At 37.0% G+C, this 16,918-nt stretch overlaps 1 protein-coding gene across 29 annotated transcripts in view; it reads left to right on the forward strand.

Moving 5' to 3' along the window:
* The window catches only part of LOC117235194 (patronin), an 86,822-nt gene that overhangs the window by 50,402 nt on the left and 19,502 nt on the right, over positions 1-16,918 (forward strand). For 28 of the 29 annotated variants that reach the window (XM_033497008.1, XM_033497065.1, XM_033497092.1 and 25 more), the window contains exons 2-4: positions 9,338-9,433; positions 14,579-14,794; positions 15,734-16,188. In XM_033497008.1, the coding sequence (XP_033352899.1) occupies positions 9,338-9,433; positions 14,579-14,794; positions 15,734-16,188 (767 nt within the window). Of the gene's footprint in view, positions 1-9,337; positions 9,434-11,284; positions 11,435-14,578; positions 14,795-15,733; positions 16,189-16,918 lie in introns of those variants that run through there. The other variant, XM_033497161.1, reaches the window with a different exon arrangement.

Genomic DNA, 16,918 nt, shown 5'->3' on the forward strand with positions numbered 1-16,918 from the left:
TTTTATTTGCGTGTAATTGCGTGTTTAAGTTAAGATACTTTGCTCGAGATAGATGTAATTTGAGAGGGTTAGCGTACAATTATTTTGCGTACAAAGTGAACTTCACATTCGGGAGTCGGGTCCTGCAGCCTATCTTGCTTTATATTTATGAAATTATTTTTCAAAAAGATATTGTCGAGCAAAATTCTACACGACACGATCGTTGATATCGAGGTAACAAAGACTAAATCCAAAATGCAAAGTTAGTCGTTATAATGATTTATAGTAGCGTCGGGTCAGTACATTGTACGCATTTCTATTTTGCGAAGTATGATTTTTACTAACTTCGTTTCTGCTGTAACGCTTTTCCCAGAATACTTTATTTCCACTTAATTAAACGCGGGTACTGTACGTGTGACAATATTTAAAGAGTATAGAAAGTGTAAATTCTAAATGCTTTCCACGAATGTGGCGTAAAATAACAAACCTCGTTCTCTTCTGTTTAAGTAACATTTCCTCTCTTCTACTTACTTTAAACTGTTTAAAGATCAACGTACAATGGGTCACGGAACATTTTCTATGCTACTAGCATGGTAGATAAGCGTATGGTAAATGTGACACTTATCGAAACATGAATTTGATACTAAATAAATGTTAAAGCATACGATATCCGGCAAGCATTTCTTATTATTATTTTAGTTGAATTTATACGATTTGTCGTAACTATTTCACCTGCTCCAAATCACATAAAAAATAGAGCTACTTTTGTAATTTCAACGTACGCTTGGATCGTCATCTAGCGTATCCAATATATATGTATGAGCCATAAATTGAATGAATAAAAATCAGTCTTGCAGCAACATTTTCTAAAACTCCGACTTGTTATAACCAAAAATAGAAAGGAAAAAAGGAGAACGAAAACGAGGAGAAAGGGAAAAAGAATGGCACGATAGATTCTCTCATTGTAAGCTTCATTCGCCCCAAATCATCCTACGATCCCTCTTTAGAAGCATTTTCAAGTAGAAAAACGTCTCTAACAGTCCAAGCTCGATTGAGTACAACAGAGTCTAACGATGCGTCGTGACATAGTCTTGTGATTTCTTCGTCGCGCTGATCGTTGAATCGAAACCGGTGTCTCGATGAATTCGATCGAACCTCTCTCTTTCTCTCTCTCTCTCTCTCTTTCTTTCTCTCTTTTTGCAGTCTGTAACGCTATGCTCGATGTCGTATGACAACTAGTTGTTAGCGATGACATGGCTTCTTTTTATAGACGAGCGTAAACGTGGCGCGCGCGCTCGCGTGCCCGTTTTCTCCGCGCGTTAATGCTTCTGTGCGGAGCACGTGCAACTCGCAACGAATGCACGAGCGTAGCAAACATCCGTTGCTACCGCTTCCATCGCCCCGAGGAAAAATATTTTTCTACTCCTCGCTACCGGCCAACTTACTTGGAAAGCTCGAGCTCTTTTTCATTTTATAGGAGCGTTCTATGTCCGGACTGTTCGGCAGATTGGTAATGTTTCTGATAGCTTTCATCGTGCTATTACATGGTACACATCATGGTATATATACGTTCGCCTAGAAAAGTCGGGCAATTACTGTTAATTGTATACGTACGCTGTAGGAATACTTTCGTGTAATTTTGCTGCAACAAATTACAACACATCCTTATGTGGAAAGAATTTAATGTTGCACGGGATCAGTCTTCTTACTTAGAAAGTCTGGTTATATATTGCATCCTCATCTTCGGAATAGAATTAATACGAATACTGAAAACGGTGTTACATGCCGAGTGTTTAACAATATATCGAACCGATCGTATGTTCAATTTTTATTTTTAGTTAAGTGAAGTTAAGTGAATCATTATAAATATGATAACGGATAACGGAATGGTAAAGTGAATAGTAAACAGGATAAATATGATTGTAAATATAATATGGCAGATATAATTGTGGTAAATAATAGAATATAACTATAAAAAATTATTGCTAGTATATTAAATTATATATTTATAGTTCTGTTATTAATTTTATTATTATTCTCTTTTATCGCATTAAAATTTGCAATACTTTTTACTAGTTTATTAGAGAAAGGGAATTAAACCTTGTCCTATATTATTTCAATGTTTTCATTGAAATTTAGTATTTAATTTTAATTCTCAAATTTTAATTCTCAAATTACGATTATAAAGGAAACGAGTTTTGTAAACTACGGACCATCATTTACTTTGAACACCAGTTTAGTAAAACTCCAACATAGAACTAGTTCAGCCAGAGTTTTGTCACATTATGTGAATCTCACAGATTGCAGCAGCGAGGAGTGCGTATCGCTTCTGTCCTGATTACAGCAGCACTGCAGCAATTAGAAGAAGAAGAAGAAGAAGAAGAAGAAGATTCGATTAAAGTATTAAAGGGAACGATGGAAAGAAACGGAAGGAAAATAACTCTCGTTGATATATTAAATATTACGAAATGCAGTTCGATTCTAAAACTAATTACGCGGAAACGCAAGACAAAATTAGGTCATTGAGTACACGAACGATGTCGAGATAAACGATAAACGACGTCAGCTCTCGTCGCGTATTTTAACTTAATCGCTAACACATATCGCTTACAGCAAACGTAAAGACACGTTTCAGCCTCAAATTTCCTGCTTTTTTATCCGAAGTAACAAGCTGTTGATATATCGAAGAGCTCTCCGTCGAATTTTTGTCGATCTTCAACGTCGACAGCCTTTACGTGACTTTTACGTGAAATTTCCCCTGTTTAGCTCTTTCGCGCATCGTACGCTCAATTTATAAGTTACGAAGCTTCAAGCTTCTGTAAAATTACGAGCTCATCTATTAAAGATCGACGAAGTTACGTGATCGCGATCGATGACGATCCGTTTGACGGCGATCCGTGACTCGAATATTTATTCGAGCAGATTGTACAGAATATAGATCGTTATTCCACTCGAACAGCCATGCCTATATGTGACTCGGTTGTGTAACAGAACCAAGGTGCCCGTTTGAAGAACACGTTGGCTAACGTGGACATACATTCAAGGATTTCTTTTTATTGCGCCCCGTGTTTCCCACTTTCGTAGGTTTTGCTCGCCGTGCGATCTGCCGAAGCTTCAAGGATCGTACGCTTCTTGCCTCGTTGCATTTTTCATTCGTACGCGGAATTACGTTCTCCCGGATAAGAATTGATTTTTGCACGGTCTTTGGTGTCGGAGATTTAAGCGAAAATATCCTTGAACCGAGCATCTCATGGAAAGACTGTTATCTTGTTTCAGGCACTTAGTTAGTAATGCATGCTTTATTAATCCTGCACAGTGGATGAGATTGTTACATTTTCAACAACTTCGTTTTATCTTGTACTTCGAATTTACGTATGTATGTATGTAGTGTATTGGAATAAATAAAATAAGAAATAAATATATAGTTGTTTAATAAATATAAAAAAGTATATGCATAGTGCATAAAGAAATAAATATACAGAATTAATGAAGAGAAAATAAAAATTAATCTAAATATTGATATTACCAATCTTTTAATCTGAACAATAATTACCGAGAGAGAAAAAGAGAGAGAAATTAGGAGAAGTTTAACCATCCATTCATCTATTCTTATATTGCATCTTACGATTTCGTTCTGCTATCGAGTCTCGTAATGGAAATTTTCGCCTGCCGCGGGATATCTCGCGCGAATTTCCTGGGAGTTTACGGTCGGTGATATGCACTTTCACGGTTTATTTAGTATGTTCCCTATTCCAGATAAAATTGATAATTTTTCGAGAATTATTCGTACCTCGGCGGATCGTGTCACACCTTTCTCGATTATACGCAATTTTCATTGAAAACAACGACTCATAAATATTATTATCTGGTTGATAATAAATATTATTATTTGAATTATCGATAAATTATTATCTACCGTCGGCTAGAAATATCTCTCGTTGCTTTTTATGATAAGCCAGATTGCAGACTAGTTAAAATAAATACAAGATATTTATAATAAAACGTAAATAGATTAATTTACGTTTAACGTACGTTTCGAATTACGTTAATTTGTGTTCGGTATGCCTTTCCAATTTTCGTTTGTTAAGATGAGTCTTGCATTAGGAAACCAAAGCAAATGTTTCTTGCTATTCTTGAATAAGAATATTCAAGAATATTCTTCAAGAATAATTTCTTCTTCTGTTCTCTTTTACTTAACTTCTCTTTACACTCAATGTTAACAACAATTTGTCTCGATCAGACGTGTAAGGGTGCACCCGGCTATCGATATATATTTGTCAATATTTAAAGATTCTTAACTAAAAGGATCAATACGCATTGTCGATACGATATCGTCAGTATTTATTGACAAACTTCATTTTCGTTGAGGATCTTGAAATATTGACAATACGTATTATTGATCGTCTAAGGGCACCGTAGAATCTGTTCGTTCAGATTGTTCGATTGATTTAACGCGTTACGATGCGTTACACACTAACAAGCTGATATCGTATAATTCGACTTGATCAATCGATACTCGAACATCGAAGAAAAACTTACACTATTGCTTTGTTTATTTCCATCGCGAAGTCGCATGATCGCGAAAACGTCGATCTCGTGTTATTCTTTGCGTTAGTGTCCTGCTGTTCGAAAGAAAAGTGAAAACCAGTCAGGCCAAGGACTTCGATACCGCTTCAGTCTATGGAGATTCAATTATATCAGCGATAATGGAACTCTTTTTGTCTTGAAGAAAATTATTACGCCGATCGATATTCTTTCGTCACTAATAATTAGCAGAGAAGTTAGCAATTGATTACTTTGGTACCGTAACGTGTACAAAAAATACTTGGATGTTCGTGGTTGAAGTGCATTTAATCAAGCGTAATGCAATATCGTGCCAGCCACGTTATTAAGCGAATATTACGAAATAAAAGCAACGATGTTTCGCGTAATTAATCGTGTCACTTTTACGTACTTTGACGAGGCAAATGAATTATTGGATCGATGCCTTTTAAAAAACGAAACGTAATAAGACTCGGATCGTTTCAAGCTATTAAGGGCTAATCATTCTCGTTTCTATCATTTCCGTTATTATCTTCTAAGTTATTAACGCAAAGAATTCAAACGAATTTTCTCATGCTGATAGTTCTACTGTAACGTCGCTTTAATGCTCGCTGTACGTCAGTTTTGTAACAGGGATGTGATATATTAAATATTCTCTGTATATATCGTAGTAAGCCTAATGCGCTTTCGTATTCGTACTCGACTACATTCATACGCGTGTATTTAGATTTGAGATAAACAGCTGCCCTGCTAGTCCGCATCGTAGAAGACAGTTTACCCGACGTTTATCCATGCACAGACATAATTTATGCAGGTAACAGGTAAATCTGAAATGGAATAAAACGTACGAGATCATACAATTTATACAAATTGTAAATAGTAATTTAGATAGTAAATGGAATGTATATATGTAATATCTCTGTGAATAAAAATATTTAGTATCGAGGATAAAGAAGCGATATCTTCAGAAGTTCTAATTATTCGAAAATAATTACGTAAAATTATTTCCTCGGTTCTGCGTATCAACGTAAGAGGCAAGATACTAAATTAAAAAGCACAGTCATATCCTGACAATAAAAAGGATATTGTGTTATAGGAATTTATTCTTATCGATAGTTCCTAATGGTTACGTCGCTACGTCATCGTCTCTGTAAAAGGCATTAGAAACTCCTTCGTTCAACATTCATTTGCATAGCAGAAGTGCCATTACTATTTCGTACGGCCACTCCCGACTTTTGCAGGCCTCCGAGTTTCTGCATTCCTCGCTCTTCCTTGAAATTACTGGTCAAGTCGAATGAGTGTGCGAGAGATATCGTCCGCAAGCGATCATCCGGTAGATTGTAAACGGAGAATCGTCATCGTTATGCAGCAGAAATTCCACTCTGGAATGGAAGAACTGAAATTACTGCGCGATTACAGTTTTGTAATTAGTTCCTTTAGCTTTTAACGTGCCTTTTCCGAATAGACACTGCGATACTTCTCCATCGAAGATTTTTTTCTTTCTTAATTGAACGACAGGAATTAAAAAGTGCTAGATAAAAATTGTTCCAGGCAATTTTCTTTATATCTAGATAATTTATTTATTTCACAACATCATTTATATCTTTTAATTTTCAATTTGTCCCTTTCACGATGGAAAAACTACTTTCATAATAATTTGGAATTAATTACTACTAATAATTTGGAAAAAAAGAAGACCGCCGTGTTTATATGTTTTATCTATATTTTTCTTGTTCTCCAGCGTTATCTTAAGCATCAAAGATACGAGCTACAACAAATCTAACATAGAGTAGCCGTCATGAATGTACATAACGCAACATATTCCTTTGGGAGGAGAATATTTCACGATTCTGGTAGCCTTCGTCGTTCAAACTTGTTCCAAAGGACGAGAGAGGATGTATATTGAATATCGTGCTCGTTTGAAACTTGGCAGGTTCTTTCAGTCTATTTCGATATCTTTTCAAAGTGGTTATGACCCGTTTCTGCTATCTTTCGCGCAGTTTGCTTAAAACCGAGACTTATCTCTGTGTAATTATCAAATTTGCTATTCATTTGATACGCCGAGTCTTTCGTTCGAAGGCTTAATTCATTTGGCTCGAAAAATCTAACGTAATCGTGTCTGATTATTGAGATTTTGCTTAATTCAAACTTTCATCAGTTCCAATTGCAATGCAGCCTGATGTTATAAAATTAATTATATCGTAATTTGTTTTATATCGATTGTTAATTATTTAGAGCATGTATTTAATGAAAGAACAGACTTGGAATGTATTTAACAAAAATAAGTTAAGGAAGAAAGATAACGATTTAATCTTATCTAGTGGATTGACAATTCAGACGACGAATTATTAAACTCGCATTTTAATCGTTCAAAATATTTAACAATAATTTACAAAGTATCATTAATAAGTAAATATAAATACGAATATATACATATCCATGTACGTGTAAATATCGTATATAATTAATACAAGTATAAAAATAAATAAATATTTTCAACCTGCAAGGCAAGATTCCCAACTTGTAACTTGGAAAAACTATGAAACTTTGAGAATATGTAGACGATATATAGATATGTATCACGCAATCTTTTTTGACCCTTTTTTGGCCCAAAGAGGGTGATATTGACCCTTGAAAATTCATTTTCCGATTTTACCTTTCGACTCGCGAACTATAAAAGATAGAAAAAGGATTCCCAGACAAAAGTTACCTCTTCTAACGAGGACCGTCATTTGGCAAAAAAGTTTATCAACGTTTTAGGGAAGCTATTTCGAAATTCGAAAATAACTGGATTTTCAGAGATCAATGTCACCCTCTTAGAGTGAATTTGCATAGCAAAAAAGAAAAATAATTGCGTAATACGTATCAATATATCGTCTACATATTCCCAAAGTTTCATAATTTGTCGAATCTGCGAGTTGGATGATCTTCCCTTGTTAGCGATGGGTATATCAGAAACCAAGGTAATAAAAACAGAGGTGAATTTGCTTCCAAAGAGCCATCTCTCTCGCTGTTACTTTCCGAACAAAATAACAATTTCCCACCGTCTTGGGATTTTCACGAGCGACCTGGAACGGGAGAAGCTTCCGTTGCATCCCGCGCACGAAATGGGACATAAGGCGCCGTTCAGGGTCGTCTATCACGAAAGGAAGGATGACTACTGTATAACTAACAATGCTTGTGCTGGGTCGATAACAATGATTGGCCGGACTTCGTTGACCCCTTTAACTTGCACACATTCCCGAGCCTCGCCCAATGTTATAAATCGACGCTCTTCCTCGCTCAAAATACTTGTATCGTACGATTGTATCGGTCTCCGTAATTGACGAGTGACGTAATTGTTGCTGTAATCGTGATTAATCCTGTTATCGCGAAGCGGACATCGTCGTATCAATAAAAATTGAGAAATTGATTAATCGGATAATACAAGAATTTACATGAAGTTAGACGAACAACAGAAATAACATAACGAATGTACAATTTTAAATAAAATATCGAAACCGATCATTTGGTCAGGACTGGTAGAGCATCTTTCACAAACGCGACAAGATTTTTATCTTTCTCGTCGATGACATTGATTTTAGTCTACGTCGACTGGCAAACAAACATTTTTGCCCATTTTTCACGTACCTTGTATTCGATACGACGATAGAAATTATGCAAAACGGGAAATTTACAAACTCGTACTGCGTTGCCAAACTATTAATTGTCTGTCACAGCGGATATATCCGTCGTTGAAACGAATCGACGAATTATGCGCCATTCGCTTGGCTGCGACACATTGAAGGTATATTACGTATGTATGTACTTTCCTTAAAAATTATTTGTCTGTCGGGCCAGGCACGTTAGGGCAGCTCTCGATTCTAGAAAAGGGCGCGGTGCTTGAAGATTTACCATACAATAAGGCGCGAAGAAGCGTCTCGAGTGGCTGGTGAAGTGCCTTATCTTATTGTTAGAAGGAAAGTGTACGAGGCACGAAGGTATAAAAGTGCGATGAAAGCGTACCACCTGCTGGATAGTCGTTGAACCTTACAACCTTGTTGCAAGGAAGATGTTTTAATCCTCTGTAATCTATAGATAATATTACACAGCCATAGACAGGAACGTTTTAAACGATACACAAACCCTTAGACAGAATAAGCTGCGATGCGTCCGATCTTGTTGCAAATGTTCTTACATATTCGTCTGTAATTTGCAAATCTTATCTTATTTATTTAGAGATTGGAAGAAAGTGGGAAAAATGATTAAAATACATGGAATTTGGAAACGAAGGAACAACGCGTTGTTATTGCGGCTATTACATTTTTATATTGTTAATCTTCTTCGATCAAACGTGTCAAATCAAGCAGTACGTGTGTATATGTTTATAGTTAGATCGATGGTTTTTAAGATGGAAAAATATTAACCGTTTGAGTCCCAGAGGTCTTTAAAAAAATAGGGTTGAAGAATCTCGAACAATACGGCAACGCTTGTCTTGATCGATTGCGAAGAAAAACAAGCGGCGCAATAGCGCTCGTCATACTTGTTATTTTTATGAAATACGTCTATATTATTATATATGTATACTATTAATTTATAAATATTTCGAGTTTTGTCCAATAAAAATTATTGAGAAGATAACAATGAGATACAAAGTACCGTCAGTCGTTCGTAGCTTTCAAATGCACTGGGACTTTTCGACGCAAAATCTAAACAGTGCGATCGCGTACTTCGTTTTTGTTACATTCATTCGTCATTGTCTATCGACAGTGCAAACGTCGATCTCGAACGTTCCAAGTGATAATTATTGATTTTCTCTTGTTTTTCATTGTTGCAGGCCAAACAACGTGCCTCCGTAAAATGGCTCTTGTCGAAGGCGTACAACAACCGAGTGCCAGAAAACCTTCGTGATCCGTATTATATCGATAATGAGGTAAGTAGAGCTGATTTTTTACCAGACACCTGCCACAGTTGACGTTATAATCGATACAGAGACGCGCGGATTCTTATTAACGCCAATTTGAATTACGACAGGACAGAAATTGAATACCGATTGTAAGAATCGAGTTCTGAAAACACAGGGAGAATATTTTAACAACGAAACCGAACAGTTCTACAGCGTCGAAATAAGTTGTCGATTGACTGAAATGCAATAACGAATAATAATAAATAAATGAATCACGTCGAAGATTAGTTGTTGGAAATATCACATACAACTTTTCGATTTAATCTAAACTTACCATCTTCTGATCGACGTGATAAACGCTCCCTTGCGTTTCTGTTATTTTAGAGTTGGTCGATCACAAACTGTATAAATATTTTTACCAATCACGTTAAAGATTGATTATTGAAAATTTCAGCTACAACTTCTCCAATTAATCTAAACTTGGAATTTTCTGATCAACGTAATTAATGATCCCTCCTTTATCTTCAAGCAATTATTACGTCACAAACTACGTGTTTTTTTTACTGAAAGTTTGTCTTCGGTTCTACTACGGACTTTTTCAACTCACTTAACTCGAGACTAATTAACTTTACAAGAACTTTCGACAGAAACATTCAATTAAAACAGCAGTGTTCCGAGAACAGAATCAAAGTATCAGTCGTATTCGCTGATAGAAGACAGGACCTCCGTCTAGCTACTTGATTCTTAAAGTATCGTCGTTTTCGGTTAAATTCTAATTTTTCTAAGTGCCGTGTATCATTCGACAACTCGGAGAAGACACCCGGTGGGCATGTCGGTTCTCAATGGCGGTAGCTCGGTTTCTTCCGCGATTTTTAACGCGTGCTGAAAACTCTTTTGTGGCACACGTCGTTATTTCGTGACGGAGAAAACCGTTGCTGGCATCGTGAAAGGTATACGCAAAGTCGTTGGACGTTTTACTCGGCAAACGCTAATAAAGATCCGTGAAAAGTATTCTTCCGCCGAACTTCGATAATGAACGGCGAAATCTCGGGAAAGTTTCTCGGAAATGACACGGATATCTGTTATAACGAGAGATTGCTTATCATAGATATGACGAACTCGAGGCAGCATATTAGCCGTAACAAAGAATTCTCCGTTTTTGCGAGTTTTGAAAACGTCCAGATATTTTCAATTCCGCGTGCAAGTGCCTCTCTTTTACGTAAATAATCTCATCTCTCGTTGGCGCGAAAGATTTTTACACGAAACATGGAACGTCATGAAAAGGTACAAATCACCGTGTAAGACGAAATATTTCGTCGTGTGAAACGAACAACGCCCCTATCGATCACTACGATATAGTTCGTCATGGTACAACGCCGTATGGAAATAATTCTGCATTCGAAATGTAGCCATTTCAACAAGGAAATATCAAACAATTTTTGCTCGAGAACTCCTCGTCCTACTCTCGCGATACCAAAGGTATTCACGGCGCTAATTCTTACTGGATTACCCTACATAGAAATAATAAACATCACGGCGAGTTTGAAGTACAATTTAATCGAGCAATCGAGGAAAATTGTATATCGAAACTAGTAATAACGTTAGAGCGCGAAGGATAGGTAATCGCTTGGAGTAATTATTCCTTGTATCGTAATAGTAAACAAACTGATATCGATTGTTACACTGTTACTTCACAACCGTATCTGGCATTCCACGTACAATGCATACACGAAAGCTTCGGTTGTGTGGTTGATCCAGTTAAGGCAATTGAATTACCGCGCGATCGTCCGCAGCCGACCTCTTTCTCTGCGATCAGTAAATCATGGAAGTACCGTGACGAGCGTTCGCGTTGATTTATACGTTTCTTTTGTGCCTTGTCGACTCGATCGCAGGATGTATTATTTAGCCGAGGACCATCGCCGTTTCGTTAAGCGGAATCAATTAATAGCTAGCTATCGATTCTTTGTTTCGAGACGCTCGAAATTCACGACCGAGAGGGAGCTGTTCAAGGTGTTCCGGCGCCGCCAGGTGAGACCCTTGAACTTGGAAAGTGCTATCGAACGGTTCTACTCGAAAGCGCGCTAGAGCCTCCCGTATCCGAGCTAATAAGAAGACAGAAATGTTCGTACGATAGATCATTCGAGTAATAGAGCAATCGTTTCTCCGATATTAAATTTCATTTGTTCAAATAGAGATCAAGGAAATCGTCAGTTCGTTTTTAATATCTGGGAAACCCATATTTTTTGTCCACTGAACTACATGAATTTTTAACGCGAGAACGCGTTCCATGATATTAGATTTCATTTGTTCAGACAGAGACTAGGGAAATTGTCAGCTCGTTCGAATATCCGAGGAATTCGTATTTCTTTGGTCGTTAAATTACAAAAACGTTCGGCACAAGGAGAAGGCGCATCTTCGTCGTTTGTTGTTCTCGTTCACTGTTCCTGTCCTACCACGCAATTACAACGTAAAAGCAATATTTAATTAATTTGATAATCAAAATGCACACACGAGCCTCATTTTTAGACGTTAACCATCGACAAGACCAAATACTTTCGATCCGTGGTACTCTTTGTTCCAGGATAATGAATTCAGCCACAATAGATGTTTCAGCCTCTAGTCACGATCTCTCCGGTATCGCTTGATTAACCGGCAAGAACTCTCCTCTTTCTTCCTTATAACTCTTCCTTATGAACCATCTGCAAGCTAGTCGCATCCTTTTCACACTTGAACTTTCGTTCGTTCGGATAACCAGTTGCCGAGTCTCGGCTTTCCCTTTAAAGTCAAAGGTGTAATCCGACGATGATTACGACTCTCTGGAAGAAACAATAGAGACCAGAGTCTGGCTCATCTTCAACGAGTAGTTGTCGCGGCTTTCTTCACCTGTGCGAACGGAGCCTGAGCATCTGATAATCGATCGTTTCGATTGTTCTTCCGTTTTTTCTCCTTCCCTATTGTGTCTCGCCGATTTATCTTTTGTTACAGCTGATTTGCGAGTTCCTCCCGTTGGAAAAAGCGAAGTTCGTAAAATTGTACCAGCAAGTGTAGATTCGGGCTAGCGATTGCGTAAGTTCCAATGATTGGCAAAATAATGTACGTAATACTTTCTACTTATTTCAGATCAGTGACTTGCTCGCTCGCTCGTTTTCAACAGACTTTTAACTACGATCGATTTTTCGAGCCACTTTTTTTTTTATGGACCAAGAGCAGATTTAATTGGCCGTTATATATATATACAGCCAGCGGGGGCTATTTCAGTCATTTCAAGTGCCTACGTAAGGAATTAATGTAGCGTAAATCATAGCGGTAATTATCTTTTAGATAGATGACGTCGTGTTTTTCTCTTTTCAGTAAGACGCGTCGCACGAAAAGATTGAAAAAATAAAATTCGCAAGATATATATATTTAGGTATACTTTAGAAACCATTTATCTTTTATTTATTGTTTGATGTACTTTTTTTTTAAAGAAATCTTTAATATGTAATTTAATAGTCGCCAAAGTAATTTACATTAAGCATTTGAAATAAATCAGACAGTTGTATAATTTTTTTCAATAGTAATTCTTTGTATAGCAAATTATTTAACATATCAAATTTTTGGGCTTTTTATGGTTTTTTTAAATTAATTTTAATGTGGTAAAAAGTGATTAATTTTATGAAAGACTAACTTGTAAAAGATATAAGATGTCGAATTATCATATTTATGTCGCTTCTTAGCGAATATGAATTATTTATTAGCTAATAAAGAGATAATGATAAAGGACGTAAAACTATTGCAAACGTAATAATTAAATATTCCATACTTAATGCTTCCCCTGTTGAGTATTCAACCAAACACCACGGTGTTATTTCCACATTTCGAAAAGTAACTTAAAGTAAAAAAAACATGTTTGTATGGCATATAAAGCGAGAGGCAGTAACAATCGGAAAGGGATTAACTTTTTCTGCGCTGTACGTATATGGAACTTGGAACAAACCGCAAGAACCTCACGTTTCTATCGTAAAGTTGTCTCGACCGAAGCTCCGCTGACCGACGAAACATCAATTCTGTCCCAATTTCTTTTCTGTACGAGGCAGAATCGTAAAGAGAGAAACGAGTTTTCGCGGCGACGCTTCAAGTCCGCTTGGAGTTGACGATTCGAGTAAAGGTATCTGGATATTCGCGATCTAGTTTGCGGGCATCTTGAAATCTAGGTGAACCGAGATTATCGTGAAATGATAAGTATTCATGGTAACATCGTTAATTATCCAATTAACCTATCAAAGACCAAAAACTACAATTTAAATTTATGCTACGTGTTACAAGTTTGACAATGTCTTCGTATCAAGGAATAGCCATAAGAACGCGACCTTTATCAGAAATCTCGAACTTTTATGTTCCAATCTCACCCTTTAGCAAACTTTATCTCATACTTTAACGAACAGAATTTTCACGTTTCAAGGGAAATTATTCAAATTTCTTTCTCTTGCATTCTGCATGTTTTCTTCCTTCTTTTACAAGCGTTATCCTGGTTGGTTAGACGCGTGGCGCGTGTTGTTCCGCGATAGTTCAGCGACAATAGCGACGACCAGTGTATTTCCGTTACTACGATGCATCGTCTCGAGTTCTTCGCATTTCCGCGCACTACGCCGGAAATTACGGAATACTAATATTTGCTCGTCGTGCCTGCCGGATATTCTTATGCGGTTGCGGCCAACCTATGCGACACAGGGTATTGTGTTTCGAGCTGCCGCTACGAGCAGATCTGCTTTGACACGAACCTGATTTCTCTGCAGCCGCTATTTTCTTCCTTTCTCCGCTTTCCTTCTTTTAATTTGAGTTTTTGTTGCTTAGAAATTTTTTTGTTTCCTTTTCATAATTTAAGAGGTTTCTTTCTTTTTTTTTTTTTTTTATAGGAAACGGTTCATGAGAATTGAGTAAATTGCGTCTGAAATTCTTGTTTTATTTTTTCAATATTGGCTACGTTCGAATGGATAATTATTAGATTGCGGATTTCTGTACAAGCGTATATCTTCTCAGGGAGATTTGTTTTATCTAGTAAGAATTATGACGGACATTCCGAGGTGTGTTTTTTCCTCTGTGTAAGAAATTTTCATAAAGAGACAAGATTTATCGAAGTTGTTTGTCGTTCGTAGACAACTCGCACAACTTTATTAAAATGTTTCATTTCAGAACCAAGAACACCTGAAGCCGCAGATCGTCCACGCACTTTCCAATGCGGAACTATACTGTTTGGCGCTGGCGAACATCTATTCGGATCCAAATTATCACAATCAGAATCATTGCGGTATTCTCCAAGCCCTGGCCAGAAAGGGTGTTTACCTCGCGGAGCCAAACAATACTCAACTCACCGAAACGATTCTCATTCAAAATTCACCACTCAAGATGGTAAGATGAAGTGAACTTTTTCGGTTGCACTTTCGCGAATTTTTACGACCGCGCTCTAAACACGCGATCGTGATGATACGCGAACGAAAATGGTATTAGCATAAAATACTTGAGAAAAATATTCCGAAACTGTAAGATAATGTCTATTCGACGTTAAAACTGGAAGTACGAGAAACTGTCAAGCTTTGAATAAATCAAGGAAAAAATATACTTTTAATTATTTAGAAATCTACTGTTATTATTATTACTAAATCTATTATAATCTGGAAAATGAAACATCAAATAGATAGTTACGCGTAGATATTTCCTTCGAAATCTCAGTCGTCAGAAAATAAAGAATATTCAACAAAAAAATCTAATTTGTTCCCCATACCATCTTTAAACATACAAAACTCTAATTACAATGCCGTATGAATAAAATTCCGATTGATCTATCTCTGTTAAAACCGTATCAGTTTGCTGTCCTAACGAACGCACAATAAATCACACATAAGATACATACGTAACCACGCGACACATCTGAATATAAAAGATTTATGAAGGGTAAAATAAATGCCAATTGAGCGCAAGGCAACAGGGAAAATAATTGTAAATCGAGTTCCTCTTATGGCCTATTATAACTATGCTACAACCACTATAAAACAGATAGATATTTATTGTAATTCGAGGTGCCAGAAGGCCACACAATGAACTTGTTTTACAATAATCCTTGTAACTTATTCCTCCGTACTATACTCATACCGTCCTCTGATTTATATTGCACACAGTACTCCCTTTGGTCCTGTTATTTCTCGCCTCCTTTCCACTCTCCTTCTCTTGGTATTAACATCTACGTAAATTACAGAGTATAGCAGCTGCTATAAAATCTTTCAAATAAATTCTCTTTCCATTAAATATTCTGTCCACGATAGAATCTGACAGTCGTATATCTCTTTGCAGTCCGCGCATATGGCTGTGATAGAGGGCCTGATGGTCTTGTACGCGAAGGAAGTAGTGACTGGAGATCGAGTAGTTTCGGCGATCCGGCGGTTCGACCCTCAGGCGGAGGTGGATGTGCCAGCGGACCACGAGAAAGGACTTCTTCTCTGGATCAGCCACGCATCAAACGCGTTGATTGCCAAGATCCAGGCGGAGGAAGGTGCTGGTGATAAAACGCGACTGCCAGAACTGCCAGCTGCCAAGGACTTCCAATCGTTATGCGATGGTGTCGGCCTTGCCGCCGTTGTGGCCTTCTACTGCCCCGGCGAGCTCAATTGGATGGACATCAGGGTGTCGAAGAGACCGTCGGTCGCGGACGCGCTGCACAACTTGTCGCTGGTCCACGCGTTTTGTAACCGATGCTTACCCTATTCCATTTTTCATATGCTACCCGAAGACGTGACGTATATGAGGGGGTAAGAGTCGCAGATTAATCGAAGATCGTGAGATTTTTAACTTTCACTTCGCTTTTTATTACTTTTAGCTTTTCGAGCTTTTTATAGTAACTCGACATGCAAACTGGAAAATATAAGTTTCTCAATGGTAACTGGTTCTATCAATAGCTTAGTATTATTTCGAAAGAATGTTAGATCTATCGAAAGGAAATCAATTCTCCTGTAGCCAGTAGTATTAATGTGCTTAATTTTCTTTGTAATATACGATAATTATTTGCAAGAGGACCTTCGATTTCCATCATTTTCTAATATGTTCTTAGGGTCATTGCTCTAACCAGCGTTGCGAAAGTTTTGAGGGTCGCCGTCTGTTAAAAAGTTGTTCTAAAAAAGAGTTTTTTTTTATTACAAATTATCTATTTATAAAAGAAAGTAAAATTATTTTGTATTTTGATAGAGTGGTATCAATTAGAAATGCGTTTGGATTAGACGTGGGTTACCTAAGAAAATAAGCCTCTGTTACTCACACTCTATTAAATATAAATTGTTTTGATAATAACTTTTTAATAAACGGTCTCACCCAAATAATACCCTCGCGATACTACACAGAATGACCTGCGACAGCATATTAAAAAATTATGCAAATCGAAGATGACTTTTTTTCGTCAACATCTACCTAATTTATATTATTCTTAAATGAAGTTCAATCTCATTGTTCTACATGAACTTTATATCGATCAAATTCTTTCAATTG

The sequence above is a fragment of the Bombus vosnesenskii genome, unplaced genomic scaffold (genome assembly GCF_011952255.1).
Source record: "Bombus vosnesenskii isolate JDL3184/JDL3185 unplaced genomic scaffold, Bvos_JDL3184-5_v1.1 scf7180000013264, whole genome shotgun sequence".
In the NCBI taxonomy this organism is placed as follows: Eukaryota; Metazoa; Arthropoda; class Insecta; order Hymenoptera; family Apidae; genus Bombus; species Bombus vosnesenskii.